The 17,415-nt window shown below is 33.5% G+C and overlaps 1 protein-coding gene across 16 annotated transcripts in view; it reads left to right on the plus strand.

The window, feature by feature from the left end:
- LOC144958343 (uncharacterized) overlaps nucleotides 1–17,415 on the plus strand; it is a 280,562-nt gene that overhangs the window by 239,501 nt on the left and 23,646 nt on the right. For 8 of the 16 annotated variants that reach the window (XM_078890268.1, XM_078890267.1, XM_078890266.1 and 5 more), the window contains 4 exons: nucleotides 790–879; nucleotides 2,378–2,467; nucleotides 3,781–3,870; nucleotides 11,257–11,370. The exons of 1 other annotated variant lie outside the window; for it this stretch is intronic. In XM_078890268.1, the coding sequence (XP_078746394.1) occupies nucleotides 790–879; nucleotides 2,378–2,467; nucleotides 3,781–3,870; nucleotides 11,257–11,370 (384 nt within the window). The remainder of the gene's footprint in view (nucleotides 1–789; nucleotides 880–2,377; nucleotides 2,468–3,780; nucleotides 3,871–11,256; nucleotides 11,371–17,415) is intronic. 7 more of the 16 variants (XM_078890270.1, XM_078890275.1, XM_078890276.1 and 4 more) reach the window with 5 other exon arrangements.

Here is a 17,415-nt window from a genome sequence, read left to right on the forward strand (position 1 = left end):
ATCCCATTAATTTTGATAAGCCTAAATTAGTTGTCTTTAAATGTACAACTAGTTGTTTGTCACAGTTGTCTTTACAGCAATGGAACGGGTTTAATTTTTGGTAATCTGCACATGAGCTATATGAATAAATAATAATAACAGCAACATAGTGTCCATTCGTGTTGTATTAATAAAGTTTTAAAGGCTATCAAAAGCAAGGCGAAACTCATAAGGAAATGAAAGAGCAATACCAATTGTTTGTGGGGTATAGAAACCACGGGTAATAAATCAATAATCACGAATCTCCTCAAATTTGTTCTGTATTGGCAGAAGAGAAAATAGTCGCTGTTATAGATTTTGATTTAAACAATAGTCCAAAAGATGCATTTACATAAATATTTTTTCCCTTTTTGATAAGATAGATAAATAATTATATCTTCGTCAGATAGGAGAATAAGATATGGATTTATAGATATTAAGACAAAGTTAAAGCGCTTTCTTTAAAAACTATTTTAATCATTAAATTGCATTTTAAACAAACAAGTGAACACTATTGCGAAAATACAAAACCTCAACGACTTAAACAATAACTTACCTCATCATCGAAAAAGGCATTTAAAAAAAATTCAATCCTTAAAGCTAATACTTTTCTCCTTTTTTTTTTTCTTCATTTTTTATCCTTTTTCTTTATACCGCTACTTCATTCCTTCAATCGCTTGGGGTCGTGGACGGTCGGTCATTCCTTCATTCATTCAATCCCTCCATCTTAAACGCCCATCATCTACACACCATACGCGACACGCCCCTCAGATTGAGGTGGTGAAAACGGAATGGAACGCCAAGTCTAAAATTGGATCTCTGGATAACGCCACTCACAGACCTGGGGGAGGGGATAAAAAGGTTTGTAATCACCTGGTACCTGCTTTTTGATCCTGTCTTTCGAGCGTGATTTCAAGTCTTGATGTTTCAGCTTTCTTCAGAGACCCATTTTTAAAAAAGAATTGGAGCAATGGTTCAAAGCAAGATATGCTTATAAGTTCGTCATACTTGGAATAATCTTTCGAATTTTGAATACACATTCTTAAGTCTTCAGAAAGAATAGAAATTTAAGTACAAATTGAGAGAACCAATTTTCAACCATTTTTGCAATTATTTTTAAAATCCAAAATTAAATCTGAAAAAGAAAGAAACAATGGAGAACACCCCCCCCCCCCCCAAAAAAAAATAAAAAAAAAAAAACGAACAAAAAACAAAAAACAAAAAAAAAAAAAACAGGCAGAAACAATGCCATTTTAAAAGTCGTGTGGTTGTAGGAATAATTAAATAAGACATAAACATACCTTGCTTAGACCACCTGTAACCTTCCTATTTCCGCTGATTTCACGTGTAATCCTGATGACAAAATTGCCGGATAATCTGAAAAGATTGTTGTTTTCATCCAAACATAATAATTTATCCAACTAACCGGAGGCATAAATCGTATTTATGAAGATTCAAAAGGATTCAGTGACAATCGATAAATTTTAAGATTGTTTTACAAATTCTAAGCTCCATTATCGCTTCTGAATGCCTTTTAGATATCTGAGGGGAGAAAGTGTTGCGCATGCAGTTTAATTTAGAATCTTATACAAGTTTTCTCGGAAATAAAATGATGTCAGTAATATTATACAATAACGAAATGATGCATTTTAAAAGAATAAATTAAACTATTTATAAAACTTAGTTAAGGTAGCCTGCCAGCTACACGTGTGAGGCTGTTTTGATAAAAATAAACTGCACGTTTTTAATGGCATGGAATTGCTTTTAATACTTCTACCCATACCACAGCATATTATTACTCTAGTTTTATGAGTCACCCAATTCCTCAGGCAAAATAAAATATGTAGACTCTATATCCTCAGCACTACAAAGGATGTATTTTCTTTTCCAAATTGATTGATTGTACAGCATGTTTTAGACATTTCACTGTAAAGCTTAATAATGATGGCAATGCATTGTCACTTTATCATAAAACATTGCAGTTATAAGAGTAGCGTTCATTTCTTTATGCACATCAGATAATAAAATTAATTTGACTAAATTGTTTTGTCTCTTTGGAATATCTAGAAGTTCCATGATTTATTCCATAGTCAATATCTGCTGATTTTTTAAAGATGCATTTGTTTTAATTCATCATCCTAAATAATATCAACGTGAAATATAGTTTTCATGTCTGATGTAAATAATCTCATATTTGAAGATAACTAGAGTATGACAACCATGTCCAGATCAGAAGCTCAGGGTTTAAATTAATTTTGGGAAAGAACCTCTGTCTAAAAATATGTTTTTGCAGAGAATTAATTGATTAAAAACGGGTCTAGAAAAGAGTTTAAATTGGTCTACGTGTGTGTTTGGACAGATTGAAACCCAAAAGACCGATTGGAATGCCAAATCCAGAATTGGATCTTTGGAAAAAGCCAATCACAAGCCAGGGGGTGGAGACAAAAAGGTGGGTTATCACGTGGTAGAGCTATTTATAGATTTGTAGCTGTACTATTAGTGAAATACCATCTACTCTTCATGTGTTTATTCATAAGACTGGTAATTCAACTGTTTACATAGTTGGTTTTGATTCTTTTCTAAGGTTGAAAATGTGTTTTTACTAGATATTTTTTTTTTGTTCTAGGAATAATGATAGTAAGCCTTTTCACATGACTTGGATATGCTAAGAAAATTTTAGTCTTCAAATGTCGTCAGGGGAATGGCTATTTATTATTAATTTGAATTTTTCGAATTCATTATAATATTATTTATTAAGCGTAGAGGTTGTTTTATATTTGCATGGATGTAGCTTCTTTGAAATTTTATACTAATTTGGTCTGGGATTAACAGCATCTCGTTACGTTTTTGTACATTGAATAGTGTTTTGGTACTAAAAATCGTTCATGAGTAGGTTATTTCTAGAAAGGAACTCGAAGTTATGTAGTGAAACAAATCGAAGAAGAAATAATGGGATAGAAGAGGTACAATGTTTGAATATTGTGTTATTTTAAAGATGGGAACATCAAACTGTTGGTGATTTTAATTTTTTTTCTTCTAATTAATCGATAGAACATTGTCGCTTATCGTAAAAGTACTTGGTGACATTAGATTTGTAGATTTTTATTTAGTGTCACATAATTTGACAAATTATGAAATGGTGGCTTTAAGAATTTCGTTATAATATTATTGTAAAGTATTTATAAACTGACACTGGTCATTAAAAAAAGAATTAATGAGGAGAGGTGGAATATGCTCTCTCTTTGTTAGCCACCTTTCATTATCCAATGGTCCTCTATATCTTTGGCAATTTAAAGAGTTTAATGTTTGCTTTCGTCGTTTTCTATATATCTAAATTCAATGAGGTGCTGATTTGATGGTAAAAGTTTGATATGCTATTTTTTAAACCTTTTTTTCTAAATCTGATTTTGTTTGCTTTCTTTTTTTTATCCCCTCTCCCTGTATACTGTTTTGTTTTTGTAATTGTCTTTATGTCCATTTTGTATTGTGTCCTATGTAACTGAATGTCTGTTTTTGTTGTTGTTTTTTTTCTTTTTTTTTGTTTGTTATTGTTTTGTTTTGTTTTTCTGTCACGTTTATTGTCATTACTTTTAAATGGTTTAACAAACAAAAATAAACATGTCCATTCTTGCTTGTCCCTCGTTTGGACAAAAATATATATAATTATACAATATCATATTATGTGTGTTTCGCTCGGCTTTGACACATTTTACTTTCTGTCCTTGTATCCGTGTGTGTTCCTGTTTCATGTCTTATGTGTAGATTGAAACAGTGAAAACAGAATGGAATGCTGAATCCAAGATTGGTTCATTGAATAACGTGAAACATAAACCTGGCGGCGGTGAAAAGCAGGTGATTGATAAAAATACTATCCATTATCACTATATTATAACCTTTATATTTATTTTTAATAGATGGGGGAGATTTATTGAATATATCATCATATTAGGAAACATGTAAGGATTTTCATAACCTTTTTTCCCTATTAAATTACATAATTGTATTATATATTATTACTTTAATATATGATTATTTTTTATATTTATCAAGTCCATAAAAGTTAAACATTGAAAAGCATTTACAATCAGAAAGAGTAATCAAATGGATGTTAACCTTCATTGATAATAATTTGATACCAGATATTTTTATTGGAAATATTTTCCCCTCAGCTTCTAATGTTATTTGAATTCAATTCAACATAAAGATGGCTAGTTTTTAGATATTATGTTGCAAAACATTGTGCGTAGTTAACTTGTTAATGATAAATAACAAGCTACGAGTATTTGACATGTAATTATAAGCTATTGTATAAAGCATTTAAAGGATAAATCCTGTATCCAGCCATAAACAAGATAAGATAAAATAAGATATTTAATGAGATATTATTTTTTTCATATTCCTAAATTTCTCCCCATCTATTTGTAGCTTAGCCTCCTCTGTTTCGTGCACCTTCAGCTCACGTTTGCAGAGTCTAACATACCACTTCTTATTATCATTGTCTCTAAATTTTAATTTTAATTTCTGAAGATTACTAACCAAAAATTATTTTTTAAAAAATCAAACTTGTTTTTAAGAAAACACATTTTTGAAATTCGTGCGCTATGATTATTGCTATTGCGTAACTTTCTTAATGTTTACCGACAAAAAAAAAAAATAAAAAAAAAAAGAAAGAAAGAAGAGAAAAACAACAAGAATAAAAAACAATATTCATATATTTCTTGAAATTCTTATTGATTTTATTAAAGACAATCTAGCAAAGATATGCCTATAGCATTGAAATGATTAAAGTGAAAGAACTGGTTCAATTGTAAAAACGAAACTGCCAAAGGACTAAAAATGATGAAGCTGGCGATTATTATTACAAGAATTATTATATCTCTCTAATATCCAAATCATTGTTTTTACAAGTGTTTTTTTTTTTTTTTTTTGTGTACAATTGAAAGAATCTCACAAAAGTCTACCAAACCCCATCGCTGTATTTACTGTTGCCTTTTCTGTTTGAGCATTATGCGTTTAATTTCATTGCCATTGCAGATTGTTACATCAATGTTAATATAGTTTTTCATATTTTAATTCTTTAGAATCAATATTTTCTAATTTTATTTGTCTGGTCATTACCTCTATTCACCACTCTCAACTGTTTTTTGACCTTTTTAAAAAAAAAGAATTATAATTCAGCTTCACTGCCTAATATCTTTTGCCTTCCTTGAGTTTATCATTCGTGTTTTTTTTTCTTGTACACAACACAATGTGCCTGAGCGTTTTAACTGAATACATAACCATTGCATTACTGTATTTTCTCTCTTTTTTATGCCTTTAAACCGGCGTGCCCATTTTTGCAGGTCAGATAATTCAATTTGCTATCGTGTCATTATTGTATATACCATTGTATATGTATATTGTAAATATATATCAATGCCATAGTAGCGATCGGTTATCGGACCTGCAAATTTGTGCACGTCGCTTTAAACCAATGCATGATTATTGCACCTGGAAACCTACGTCATCAAAAAATAAAATAAAATAAAGTAAATAAATGACCGTTAGAAGCACCTTAACATTACTCATCATTTGGCTGGAAGAATATCATGTCTTGATCTGTTTTTATTTTTTTTTCATTAACACAAAATGTTATTTTAAATCGGTACTCGTCGGTGTTACCTTCACCCCCCTCCATCCCCATCCTTATGGACAGCTCTCATAAAATAGTAACATAGAACGCTCATATAACATTAACGATTAACGCTTCTTCTGCTTAATATGTAGTCAACAAAAATGTGGATTGTTTGTATCAATCTACGTGAAAGGACGACTGTTTTAAGTTATTTAGTGAATATTGAAATTGATGACACACTGAATAGATTTCATATATACCTGGTTTGAACATTGCCGAATAGTCCAGAAAAAAAACAAACCTACTGAGTTTATATCATAGCGTAATATTCACTTTACAAGCGCTTTACATGTAGGAAAGGGTAATCAAACCCAGGTTTTATTTCAATATTGAAACGACATGACCGATCAGGAATTCATTTTACACCTGATTGTCGTGAGGAAATGTTATTAAAATGCCTTTTTCCAAGGGCTTAACTTTGCGCAGCCCAGTTTGTTTAAAATGTGGAACATAAAGGTCACAACACGATTTCAGACCAAGAAGCGCAACGGGCGAATGACACCAAGAAATAATGACCAAGAATAGCTTTAAAAAGTCGCCGAACATCGAGTTTGTTTTCATTTATTTTTCTTCTTTGCTTCGGACTAAGGTTTCAAAATGGCAAAGGATAGTTTGCCGGAACAAAGAAACGACTTTAAAATTACCATTCTTTTATGATCTTTAGGACATATTATAATGCTCGAAGTACAGAGATGATACATCACGCTCAAGTATCAACCTGTCTTATGACCGACCACATTTTGAGCATAACAATATCATATCAATGGAAACCAATATTCTTTGACACCACCAAACCTGCTGAACTGACAAATATTCTTGGCGATCTTAATTTTTAAAAATTCCTTTTAACAATCAAAATGGAGTGAACGTCAAACCATGTTTTCATTAATATACTAACAAAGTTTAGTGGGTCAAAATAGAATGCTTTATTGTTATAAACACCAGAAAGGGAGTCGTCTTTTTTAATGATAAAAATGCATCTCCACCTCCCCTTTATGTTCTCGTTATTGTGATATGCTTTTCCACCACATACATATTAGTTATTCATGGCAGTTTTTATAGTTATTTATTTATAGATAGTTGTTGATTACTACATATTCCATCTCGTTTCAATCATTTGTTAATAATTGTTACCTCATTCTGCAATCTATTTTATGTTGTAATAATTTTCTTTCGCTCAAATTTAATCCCAATAGTTTAATGTAACACGCCTACTCATCATCAATCGACAGATGTAACTGTGAAAGAAAGAAATAGAAGGTATCTAACATTTAATGCGTCTTTGTCGTACACTTTTAGATTTTTATCGGAAGTGAAAAGTTTACGAACGAATGATCACAAACGTGGTTGAACACTATACGTCTTTGTGTACGAATAGAAAGTCATTATTTGCGGTAAAGATATGTAATTTTTTATCACATGAATATTAATACATTATTGACGTTATTGTGCCATAAATTATAAATTTGAAGTAGATAGAAAATGGCTTCTTGCTATTGGTCTCTTTTTTTTTTTTTTTTTTTTTGCTTAGCATCAGTTCCAAAACTGAATGCACAAATAAATAGACGTATATAAATATATGAATGAATAAATATAGAATAAACGATGAAAAAGAGTATTTTTTATGATCGTGATGTCTCTGGACATGTGTGTCACATAATATCATATTAACCTTGTTTCTCAAATTAAACCATTGGTGTTATATTATGCCACACAGTTCTTATGTCACTTACAATTTCATCGCATGAACCGCGTGCATTCATTTCTTTAAATTACGTTCACCTTTACTATATTCTTTTTCGTTGCGTTAATATAGATTTGGTTATAAAGAAATACCAAATAAACATTGTTTTTTTATTGATATTATTCTTATCCATGGATATATTACCATGCACATAACGCGCAGCCGTCGAGAAATAGAGAAAGGTAGGGTAAAATATAAGGGGATACATGCAGCCTATTTGGTGCATGGAACAGAAGGTGAAACGTACTAATTAATTATCAATGGCTAGTTGTTTGATGAAGGAGATACAAGAACGCCTATGGATAAACAACAAATATCGAAGTACCGTACACACTTATCCTGTTTGATGTTGACAAAACCATACACTATGTAGGATTGTTGATGTGGACCAAGATCATGGTTGAATGAAATAGTTTTATTCTTCGTTGATATAAACGTTCTAAAATTCTAACGTTTTCTTTTTGTTTGTTTGTTTTTTTTTTTTGGGGGGGGGGGTTTTCTGTTGTTGCTTTTTTTTAAAAATCTTCTATCACGTAAATTATAAGTCAAGAAAGAGCATTGAAGAGATCTGTTATAAAAAAAATAATTTCAATACAGAATGAGGAAGAAAATTGTTTTTTTTAATCAAGGGACATAACGCTTTATATTTGATGTTCATTTGGTTATTGTTTTGTTATCTCCCTTATAATTTAGAAAGTATTCTAACCTTGGCATAAAAAAAACAAAGAAAAAAACAAAAACAATTGAACTTTTATTTTTTAATTAATATTCCCCCGCTTCTTTCTTTTAACTTACTCGCATAATAGGCATTGATAAGTTTCACTCTGTGTTGTATGCGACGAAGTGACAAAAGTATTCATTCATTTTAAAGAGCATCGATACCTTTGCTCAAGAACTGGTTTTCATCATAATAGCCTTTCATCGGGCTTTTCTTCATTTGAATACAGGCATATCATGGTTCAGTATGTCAGTATCTGGTACCAGATTTATAGTATCATAAGTATCGTTAAAACAGCGTAAGTCACAAGGATAAAGTAATTTACATGCAATGCTGGACGACGTCAAATGGTCGAGAAAATATTACTATTAAAATTTGGAAACATAAACATTCCTTCATACATCCCATACTACCTGCGTGATTGTGTGATTGTAACGGCCGAATCGTTAAGGAAGACATTTGCATTGCGACCCACAAGGCCCCGCTTCAGACACTTTCGTGGTTTTTTTTTTCATTGGGCAAGATGATTAACTCCCAATTTGCTCACTTTGGACAATAAAGGTGATTCCTCGTGACATCACACATCAGTATAAATATATATTCATTCATGCGGCACGAAGGGTGTAATTTTTAATTATTAAAAAAACAAAAACAAAAACAATATGCAGTCTCACTAATGTGTGGGAATTTTTTATATTAGATATTTTCAGTTATAATACCTTTTTGTCTCCCTCCCCTGCTCCCTCCCCTCCGCCATATCCTCATCATTGTTACTGTATACATCCATAAATCAAACTGCCGCCCTAAAAAACAAAAACAAAACATTGTTAGCTCATGGTTCATATTATAATCACAACCTCCCCTAGCGGGAGTATGTCTCTCCCTTCAAAGTCTAGTGGCTTACCTTTACTTGTGTTCTTTTGGCATTGTCACTTGATATTATCAGCCAACGACTCGTGTGGGAGTGATTTAGATGCCGGAAGTTGATTTTATCGTTAACTCACTCAATCCTAGAGATTTTTGCTACTTTGCAAAATTAGAAAAAATGTATTAAAAATGAGCATCCTACATAAATAGTTTTATTCAACTATCATTAACATGTAAAAACTAAAAACATTAGCTTTGATACTACGCCTATAATTTGTCTCAGAAAAATGTAATAAATAGGCATGGGGTAAAAGTAACCTGGGTAAACTACGGATATAGTCGGTGTTAGGGTTGAGTGAGTTAAAAGTAAGAGACTTGTTATGAATCTATATATTTTAATGAATAGAATGGCTATCTTTTCTTCAAGTGAGAAAATATAAAATCTCCCATTTCAATTTCAACTGAAAGAATAACGATAAGTATTGAAATGTAAGCTCCAATTTATCAAACGAAGGCAGATCTGTGAATGTTTCGGGTTTCCCGTTTATCAACAAAACACGATGAACGAAACACTAAAACTCGTCCTTAGTGTTTTATTCATCGTGTTTTGTTGATAAAAGTGAAACAAACCCGAAACATCAACAGTATCTGTCTTCGTTTAATAACTTGGAGCTTACATTACAATACATATCGTTATTATTCTTTTTTCCCTCAAGATTCAAGCAGGAACATTTTCATCACATTTTAACTATAAAATCCGTGATTTTGGCATCTAGTTCCCACCGGCATGAAAACGTTTTGGGGTTATAGGTTATAATATATTATTAATATTATATAGAATGTTAGAAAAGTTCTTATTAGATCAAACTATATAACTATATCTACCTATATATATATATATATTTTGCCGCTGGTGTTCATTGTACTTCGATCTTTTATACCCTTTAGTTTTGACGTTGTTTTGTCACCACTGTTAGTTTGTTTGGGTATTTTTTTTAGTGGTTGGTTGTTAGTAATTAAAAATAAAACTTTTAGATATATGATCAGAAAAAAAAATATATCTAGTTATCGGAAGAGACACACCCAAAAAAAATTATTAAAAAGAAAGAAAGAAAAAAAAAAAAGAAAACGAGTAAAAATTTTGGTGTTTCATATTACAATACGTTAGTTTACTTGTTAGTGTTTGAAAATTGCACCCTGTAACAATCACATTGTCAGATTTTGTAATATATTACTATGATTGTGTTTTATTTAATCCATCCCTCTTTTAAATAAGAGATTAAAATCATAGGAAGTCGAACAAAGGGTTGAACTTTAATCTCGACAAGCGCTTTAAGTAATAACATTTTTTTGCATTCAGTTTTTAACACTTTTTTTTTTTAATTCATCATAACAACAATTGTTTAAATGTCTTTGCTCATTTAACATTGTGCACTTTTGATAATTTCATGAGATGTCTTGACCCAATTTCAATTTCGTTGTTACTTTTGTATGATGCACTTTTCTCCACTTTTTTTTTTAGATTTTCTATATTTTTTGGTCATTTTTTTTCTTTTGTAAAGGAAAATCGGTTAAATTTACATTATGATAATAGATAAAGATAACATTTTGGACTTTATTTAGTACTTTTTGTCGAGTTAAAGCTTTCAAATAGTTTTATCATTACTTAATTGAAACTATGACTGCCTTATTAAAATCCCCCACCCCCTTTCGAAATACACAGTTGTCAACTAAATATAAGATTATTTTTAAAGGGAACTCTTTTTGATAATTTCTCTCGTCTAGATATAACGTAGATAGTCGCCAATTAAGATTTCTTTAGCTCAAACGTTTTTTAAAGACATAGATAGTTAAACAATCTATGTAGATTTCATATCTAATATTTTTTAGCGAAGTAATTGGAGATTTCGTAAGTTTTTTAGAAAATCTGTACCACACCCAAAACTAATGACGAGTCTTTATTCAACCCCCCTCCCCCCCCCCTTCTCCCCTCCACCTCCCCCTCCATCCCCTCTTTGCCCCCACCCCTATCTTATTCTACTATCTCTTCCCCCATTCCGAATCACCCAAACTCCACAACACCCGTCCATTTTTTTTTTTAAAATACCCCCAAACATTTCTCATTTTTTTAAAATGCCGCGATTGATGAACTCGGTACAATGAACACAACGGGCTGCTTCCTGCATCGCCCCCTTGCTTGCTTGCTCGCTTGCTTGCTTGCTTGCTTGCCTAAAGATCGAATCACACCATTTGGACTTTAAGGAAAAAGCTAGTCCCAAAATAGGATCACTCACCCCCAAACGCCTCAACTCATCGGGAAGCGAACAGAGTGAGCCGGTACAGTTAGTGGTAAGTCACCTCTCACACCAGATATATACAACTTCATCCAAAAATCTGACCGTTGTCTATCTACTTTACTAAAGGCCATTTTTTTTTGTTTTGTTTTGTTTTTGTTATTGATATAATATCTGGCTGCGTCTAAAGGTCATTTTCGTAATATTCGCAGACACCCCCCCCCCCCAAAAAAAAAAAAAAAAAACATTTACAAAATTAAAAAATAAAAATAAAGTTCTTTGCTATTGTTCGTTTCACGGTGTAGAAACCGGGATGAATTCCGGTTCCATGGGCTTAATTAATGGCTCTGAAGAACTACTTTACTTTTGAAGCTAGATAGCTATAGATATATTGTGGTCTTCTGGTGTGACACTCGCTTTCGGATCGGAAGATCCTGAGTTCCAGCCTCGCGCTCGGCGCATAGTTGATTGAGTCATTGGAAAAGGCTCTTTACCCACATATCTCACCGTACTCAGGTGTAAAATGAGTACCTGTCCGTTAACAGCGTTGTCTTTGTCCGAAAAATTGCAATAACAGGCGTCATGTCCCGTCCAACATGTTAAATGTTGCTGTTGACCAGGGACACCTTGTAAAGCGCTTTGAGCACATTTAGTGGATATTGCGCTATATAAAGCTCAATTTAAAATAAAACTTTATATATTTTTTCATTATTTAACCGCGAGAAAACAACTTAGAATCGGCGTATTTTTGTGGGTAAACTAGGGACTGCCACTATAACGAAAGAGTGAAAATGGAGAGGCTTCGTTTTGTTCCCATACATACGAAGCCTCTCCATTGTCACTCTTTCGTTCGTATTTTTGTGGAGTCTGTTAATGTTACGAAAACGACCCTTTGACACAGCCTCCTGATATATGTGTCCCACCTTGTCAAAGCGGTATTGTGTCAGAATGGACTTGGTGCTGGATGGAAATTGATTTTTCATAGCCGCAAATATGAAACTAGGAGTTTACAATTTCTATCATTACAAAAAAAAAAAAAGAAAAAAAGAAAAACACAAAATCGAACGAGTCTTAGCGACGCAATTGTTTTATATCTCATTCGACATAGTGTTTCATTCATCGTGGTTTGTTTTTTGACAAAGGGGAAACCTGAAACGTCCTTATCATTTGTCTGTGTTAATTAGATTGATGAATATTCCATTCAATTTAACTATTGTTAGTTTGTTGTATGGAATAGAATGATGAATATAGTTTCAATAAGTAAGCGCATAAACCCGGATTTCAGTTTTTCGACATTTTAGCTTTATTATTATTATTATTATTATTATTATTATTATTATTATTATTATTTATTATTATTATTATATTATTATTATTATTATTATTATTATTATACAATGGGCGTTGGTGCGGAAAGGACGCTGGTCTATTGCAAAGTACTTTCCGCCAGATCTATAAGACCCAGCTACCCAATTACTGCTGGTGGGGGGTCAGAAAAAATCTCGACTGCACCCGCGATCGATCTCGGTTCCTTTGCTTGTGAAGCGAGTGCTCTACCAACTGAGCTATCGGGACCCTCAAGGCCTTATAAGTTGATTGAACATTCTATTATAACAGGTGCGTGCGTTTCACCATATCGTCCCTAACGGACTGAGAAAAAAAAGCATACCGCCAAAAGATAGCAGAGAGATTCTGTGATTTAACTCACTCAACCCTAACACCGACTATTTCCGTAGTTATTCCGAGTTACTTTTACCCCATGCCTATTTATTACATTTTTTTTCTGAGACAAATTATAGGCGTAGTATCAAAGTTAATGTTTTTAATTTTTACATAATGGTACGCTCGTAGTTGAAAAAAAACCCAACTTATCTATGTATATGCTCATATTGAATACATTTTTTCCAATTTTGAAAAGTAGCAAAAATCTCTAGCATTGAGTGAGTTAAACCAGTCGTTTTTTATCTTTTCTCTCTCTTTGATATTGACCATCACGTTCTCATCCGCGAGTAATACCCAGCAAGTAATAAAATTAAATCTTACAGTCACCATAATTCCGTGGAAGCGCAGGGAAAAGAACTTGAGCATTTATTTAGCGCATTTTAAACTAAACATGCTCAAAGCGCTTTTCAATGGGTCCCTAGCCAACAGCAACACTTAGCATGTAGTGCGAGACATGACATTTAATTTTGTTTGGCGATATATTAGACATTTTCCAGACAGAGACAACGCTGTTGACACTAAGGTACTCACTTTACACCTGAGGACGCTGTGGGAAAATGTGAGTAAAGAACCTTTTCCAAGGACTCGACCATGCGCCGCTCCGAGCCGGACTCGAACTCAGGACTTTCTGATTAGAAAGCGAATGTCATACCACAAGCGCACGCCATTGCCGCATTAGCCTCTTCTGATCTATCCTTCTCTGCGTTTGGCATACCCCCCCCCCCCTCTTTCCACCGTTCTCTCTCCCCCTCCCCCACCCCCAATACTCACTTCACTGCCTCTCAAACCGATTGGAGGTCATCAATCACTTCAGAAGAAATGTTTCGTGTCAATGACATCAAAAGACCCCACGGATTTCATTCCTTGGTTATCGATAACACCTCTCCAAGGACAATAGGTCGCTACTTCATCCAAATCGCGTCCTGCCGTCCTGTTTGATAAGGTTGGGGTTAGTAATAAGGCGCTGGATTATCTCCCCTTGCAATAGAAACGAAATTCAGAAATTAGTTTTAACTCACTCAATCCTCTACTTTTCAAAATTGGAGGGAAAAAAATGTATTAAATTTGAGCATGTACACAGATAGTTTTATTCAACTGTCATTAACATGCAAAAAAAAACCCCAAAAACATTAGCTTTGATACTATGCCTATAATTAATTTGTCTCATAAAAATGTCATAAATAGGCATGGGGTAAAAGTAATCCGGGTAAACTACGGATATAGTCGGTGTTAGGGTTGAGTGAGTTAAGTTGAAGTTAATTAGAGTCAATCCTCTTTTACGGAATGATTGCTGTGACGTAGATCGTGGATTTGAGTATTTTTGTTGGATAGACAGATGATCATTTCTTAATACATTCATGTGTATTTTTGTGGTGTTTAATACTTTGTGATTCTCTTACTTGGCATGACTAACAGGCAGCGTTTGACTCAAATACATACAATTATACGTTTTTATACTTATATGTTTTTTTTATCTAAAAACTATTTGACAAAGATGTGCTTGTTTTCTTCCTACTCTCCCCGCCCCCTCTCTCTATCTCTCTCTCTCTCTCTCTCTCTCTCCTCTCTCTCTCTCTCTCTCTCTCTCCCTCTCTCTCTCTCTCTCTCTCTCTCTCTCTCTCTCTTTCTCACTCTCACTCTGTCTCTCCCCCCCCTCTCTCTGTCTCTCTATCTCTTTCTCCCTCTCTCTCTCTCTCTCTCTCTCTCTCTCTCTCTCTATATATATATATATATATATATATATATATATATATATATATATATAGACACCTGTTTATCTATAATTATATCAATCTGTCTATCTATCAAATAATAATACTTTGGTTAAAGCAATCTAAGAAAGAAAAAGAACAAACAGAATTGTATGCGTTTTTCCACTACATTAATGTCTAGCTCTCAAAGTAAGACGTAATATCTAGTAGTTTTTAATAAGAATGCATTCATGTCAAGCCATTCTATCATCACCAACACAGAAATTTGAATAAGTGGGTCAAATCCATCGATTTTGGTCATACCGGAAGTTTTCTATGGCCTCATTTCCGCTTCCTTTTTACCTTTCGTGTATATGTGACAAAACTAAATAATTTGAAAGTTTAAAGTCGGCATACATTCAACTTGTAGCTTGAACCTAATACTACTCGAGTTTGTTGAAAAAAATAAACAAACCAAATATAAATAAATAAATGAATAAATAAATAAATACATAATAACATAAATAAGTAAAGAAAGAAAAACTTGAGCTTCAATTTAGAACAATATTCAGTCGAACCGTAGCCTTGTAGCCTTCGTGAACTCATAGCTTGACACTGACAACAAATTTACGTCAAAAGACAAGGCAATGACGACAAAAGAAAACAAATCAAATCGTGTGTTGTAAACGATAGCAAGCTCGACCAATTGGATCATTTGTTTACTTTAGCACTGCTAACGATAACTCATAACTATTACAAATAGCGGTAAAGAGGAAAAAGGGACGCCCAAAGACTAGATGGTGGGATAAGGTAAAGGATGATATGAAAGAACTGGGCCTGGAGGAAGATGATGCGCTGATCGAGATCGGGGTCATTGAGATGTGGCATTCATTATGCTTTTCGTTAGTATTTTACGATCACCGGCTTCAGGCAGCCCTTACCGTTTTCTAGCATTCATTATGGCACCCTGCAAAATGCGGGATAAGCCGAAAGAAGAAGAAGAAGAAGAAGAAGAAGAAGAAGAAGAACGATAACTCATCACGCAGTGTACTACATAGTAACTTATAAAAATTTATGACATCAATAAATGACAAGTCAGTCTTGGTGTCAGGCTTTTAGTTTATAGCCTGACACTAAAACCCTCTAGGACTTATAGTTTGACGTCATTTTTAGGTTTTAGCACCGTCTCGTGAGTTGTCGTTAGTAGAGCTCAAGGAAACAAGTGATTTCATTGGTTGGACTATTGAATACAACTCACTATTTGTTTACTTTTGTGGCCAAAGACTTGTCTTTTGACGTAATTTTTTGCTCAATGTCAGGCTTTTAGTTTACGAAGTCTACCGTCGAACTCGGGTACGTTTTGGGAACAAAGCAAAGACCATACCTCATGCACTGTGTGAAAATTATTATTATTATTTCATTGTAGATGCATATTAGTATAAACATAATATGATAATATAATTACACCCATGACTAAACGATCAAACCCCCCTCCGTGCTACCATTAGTCGTTAGCGACGACCACCGACCAGCTAAAAACATGAATGGGGTTATCAATATTCACTTACACCCAATCAATTGGCCCTCTTGCGCCTGGTATGTATAATATTGTTGTTACCAACGGGTGGTGGGTGGTGAAGGGTGTTTCAATCGGTGATCGTGCGCCCTTAGCAACGGTATATCGGCTAATGAGGGGGGGGGGGGGGGGGTTCTGAACTCCAACGCACGGCTGCCCTTGATGGGGTCAATTTCGTGCTATTGTGTCCTTTGTTTTTTGAGAGAGATAGTCTTTATTAATTCAGGGATGTAAATCCTTCAGAATTATTAGGATTTCCTATTTTTCAGACATTTTCTAGCTTCCCCAAACTATTTAAATATTTCTTAATACCTCACTACCAACAACTCTTGTGATAAGAGATACTGCTGTACATAAAGAGAATTTGTAGTGAATATCCATTTTCAATGTACTGAAACACTTAATTAACACTACTGTTGTGTCAGTTATGATTATACGTGTATTTAACCATTCAACTTATTTCCACGACAGCTTCCGAATTTTAATTCGGAAGTACTAAGGATTGATAGCGTTCGAATTTCCGAATTTTCCTAATTTTAATTCGGAACTAGATTCACATCTGTTGTGTAAACAAGGAGCGTTATTTTTAGTTTACCGGAAGCAAAACATGGGCTGCAGAATCGAAAGTAGAAGATGATGGATACATATCGAGTATTCATGACTGAGTTCTGAGTTGTTGTTGCACTTTCTTCCTAAGGCTCAATTGGAATGTATTTCTGTTTCTGTAAGTAATTCCTGTGTGTTGCAATTCATTTCAGTCATAATGAATCTGAAGATACATTTCCCTTAGCCTTGGTCTTTATGAGAAATTTCTATGGGGTCTCATTTCTGATTGAGACTGCCACGAACTTTTGACTGTGGTGGGGGAAAAAATCAAATTTGTTTGTTCTCATTGAAAGCTACACCAATAAAGTAAAGGGCTTTTAACACGATTCTAAACCTAATGTAGTATTTTAATTGTAATGTACTTCTTATTGCCTTTGTTATTAGCAGAAGGGTTTGGGGCCTGAGAAAATGATAAATATCGGGAGGTGACCATCTTTCCAATCTCAAAATTGGCCTTAGTAATGATATGGCTGTTGAAATTTGAGTACGAGTTTTTATTATTGTC

This window comes from Berghia stephanieae, chromosome 12, assembly GCF_034508935.2.
Source record: "Berghia stephanieae isolate SIO BIC M18660-M18661 chromosome 12, UCSD_Bste_1.3, whole genome shotgun sequence".
Lineage (NCBI taxonomy): Eukaryota > Metazoa > Mollusca > Gastropoda > Nudibranchia > Aeolidiidae > Berghia > Berghia stephanieae.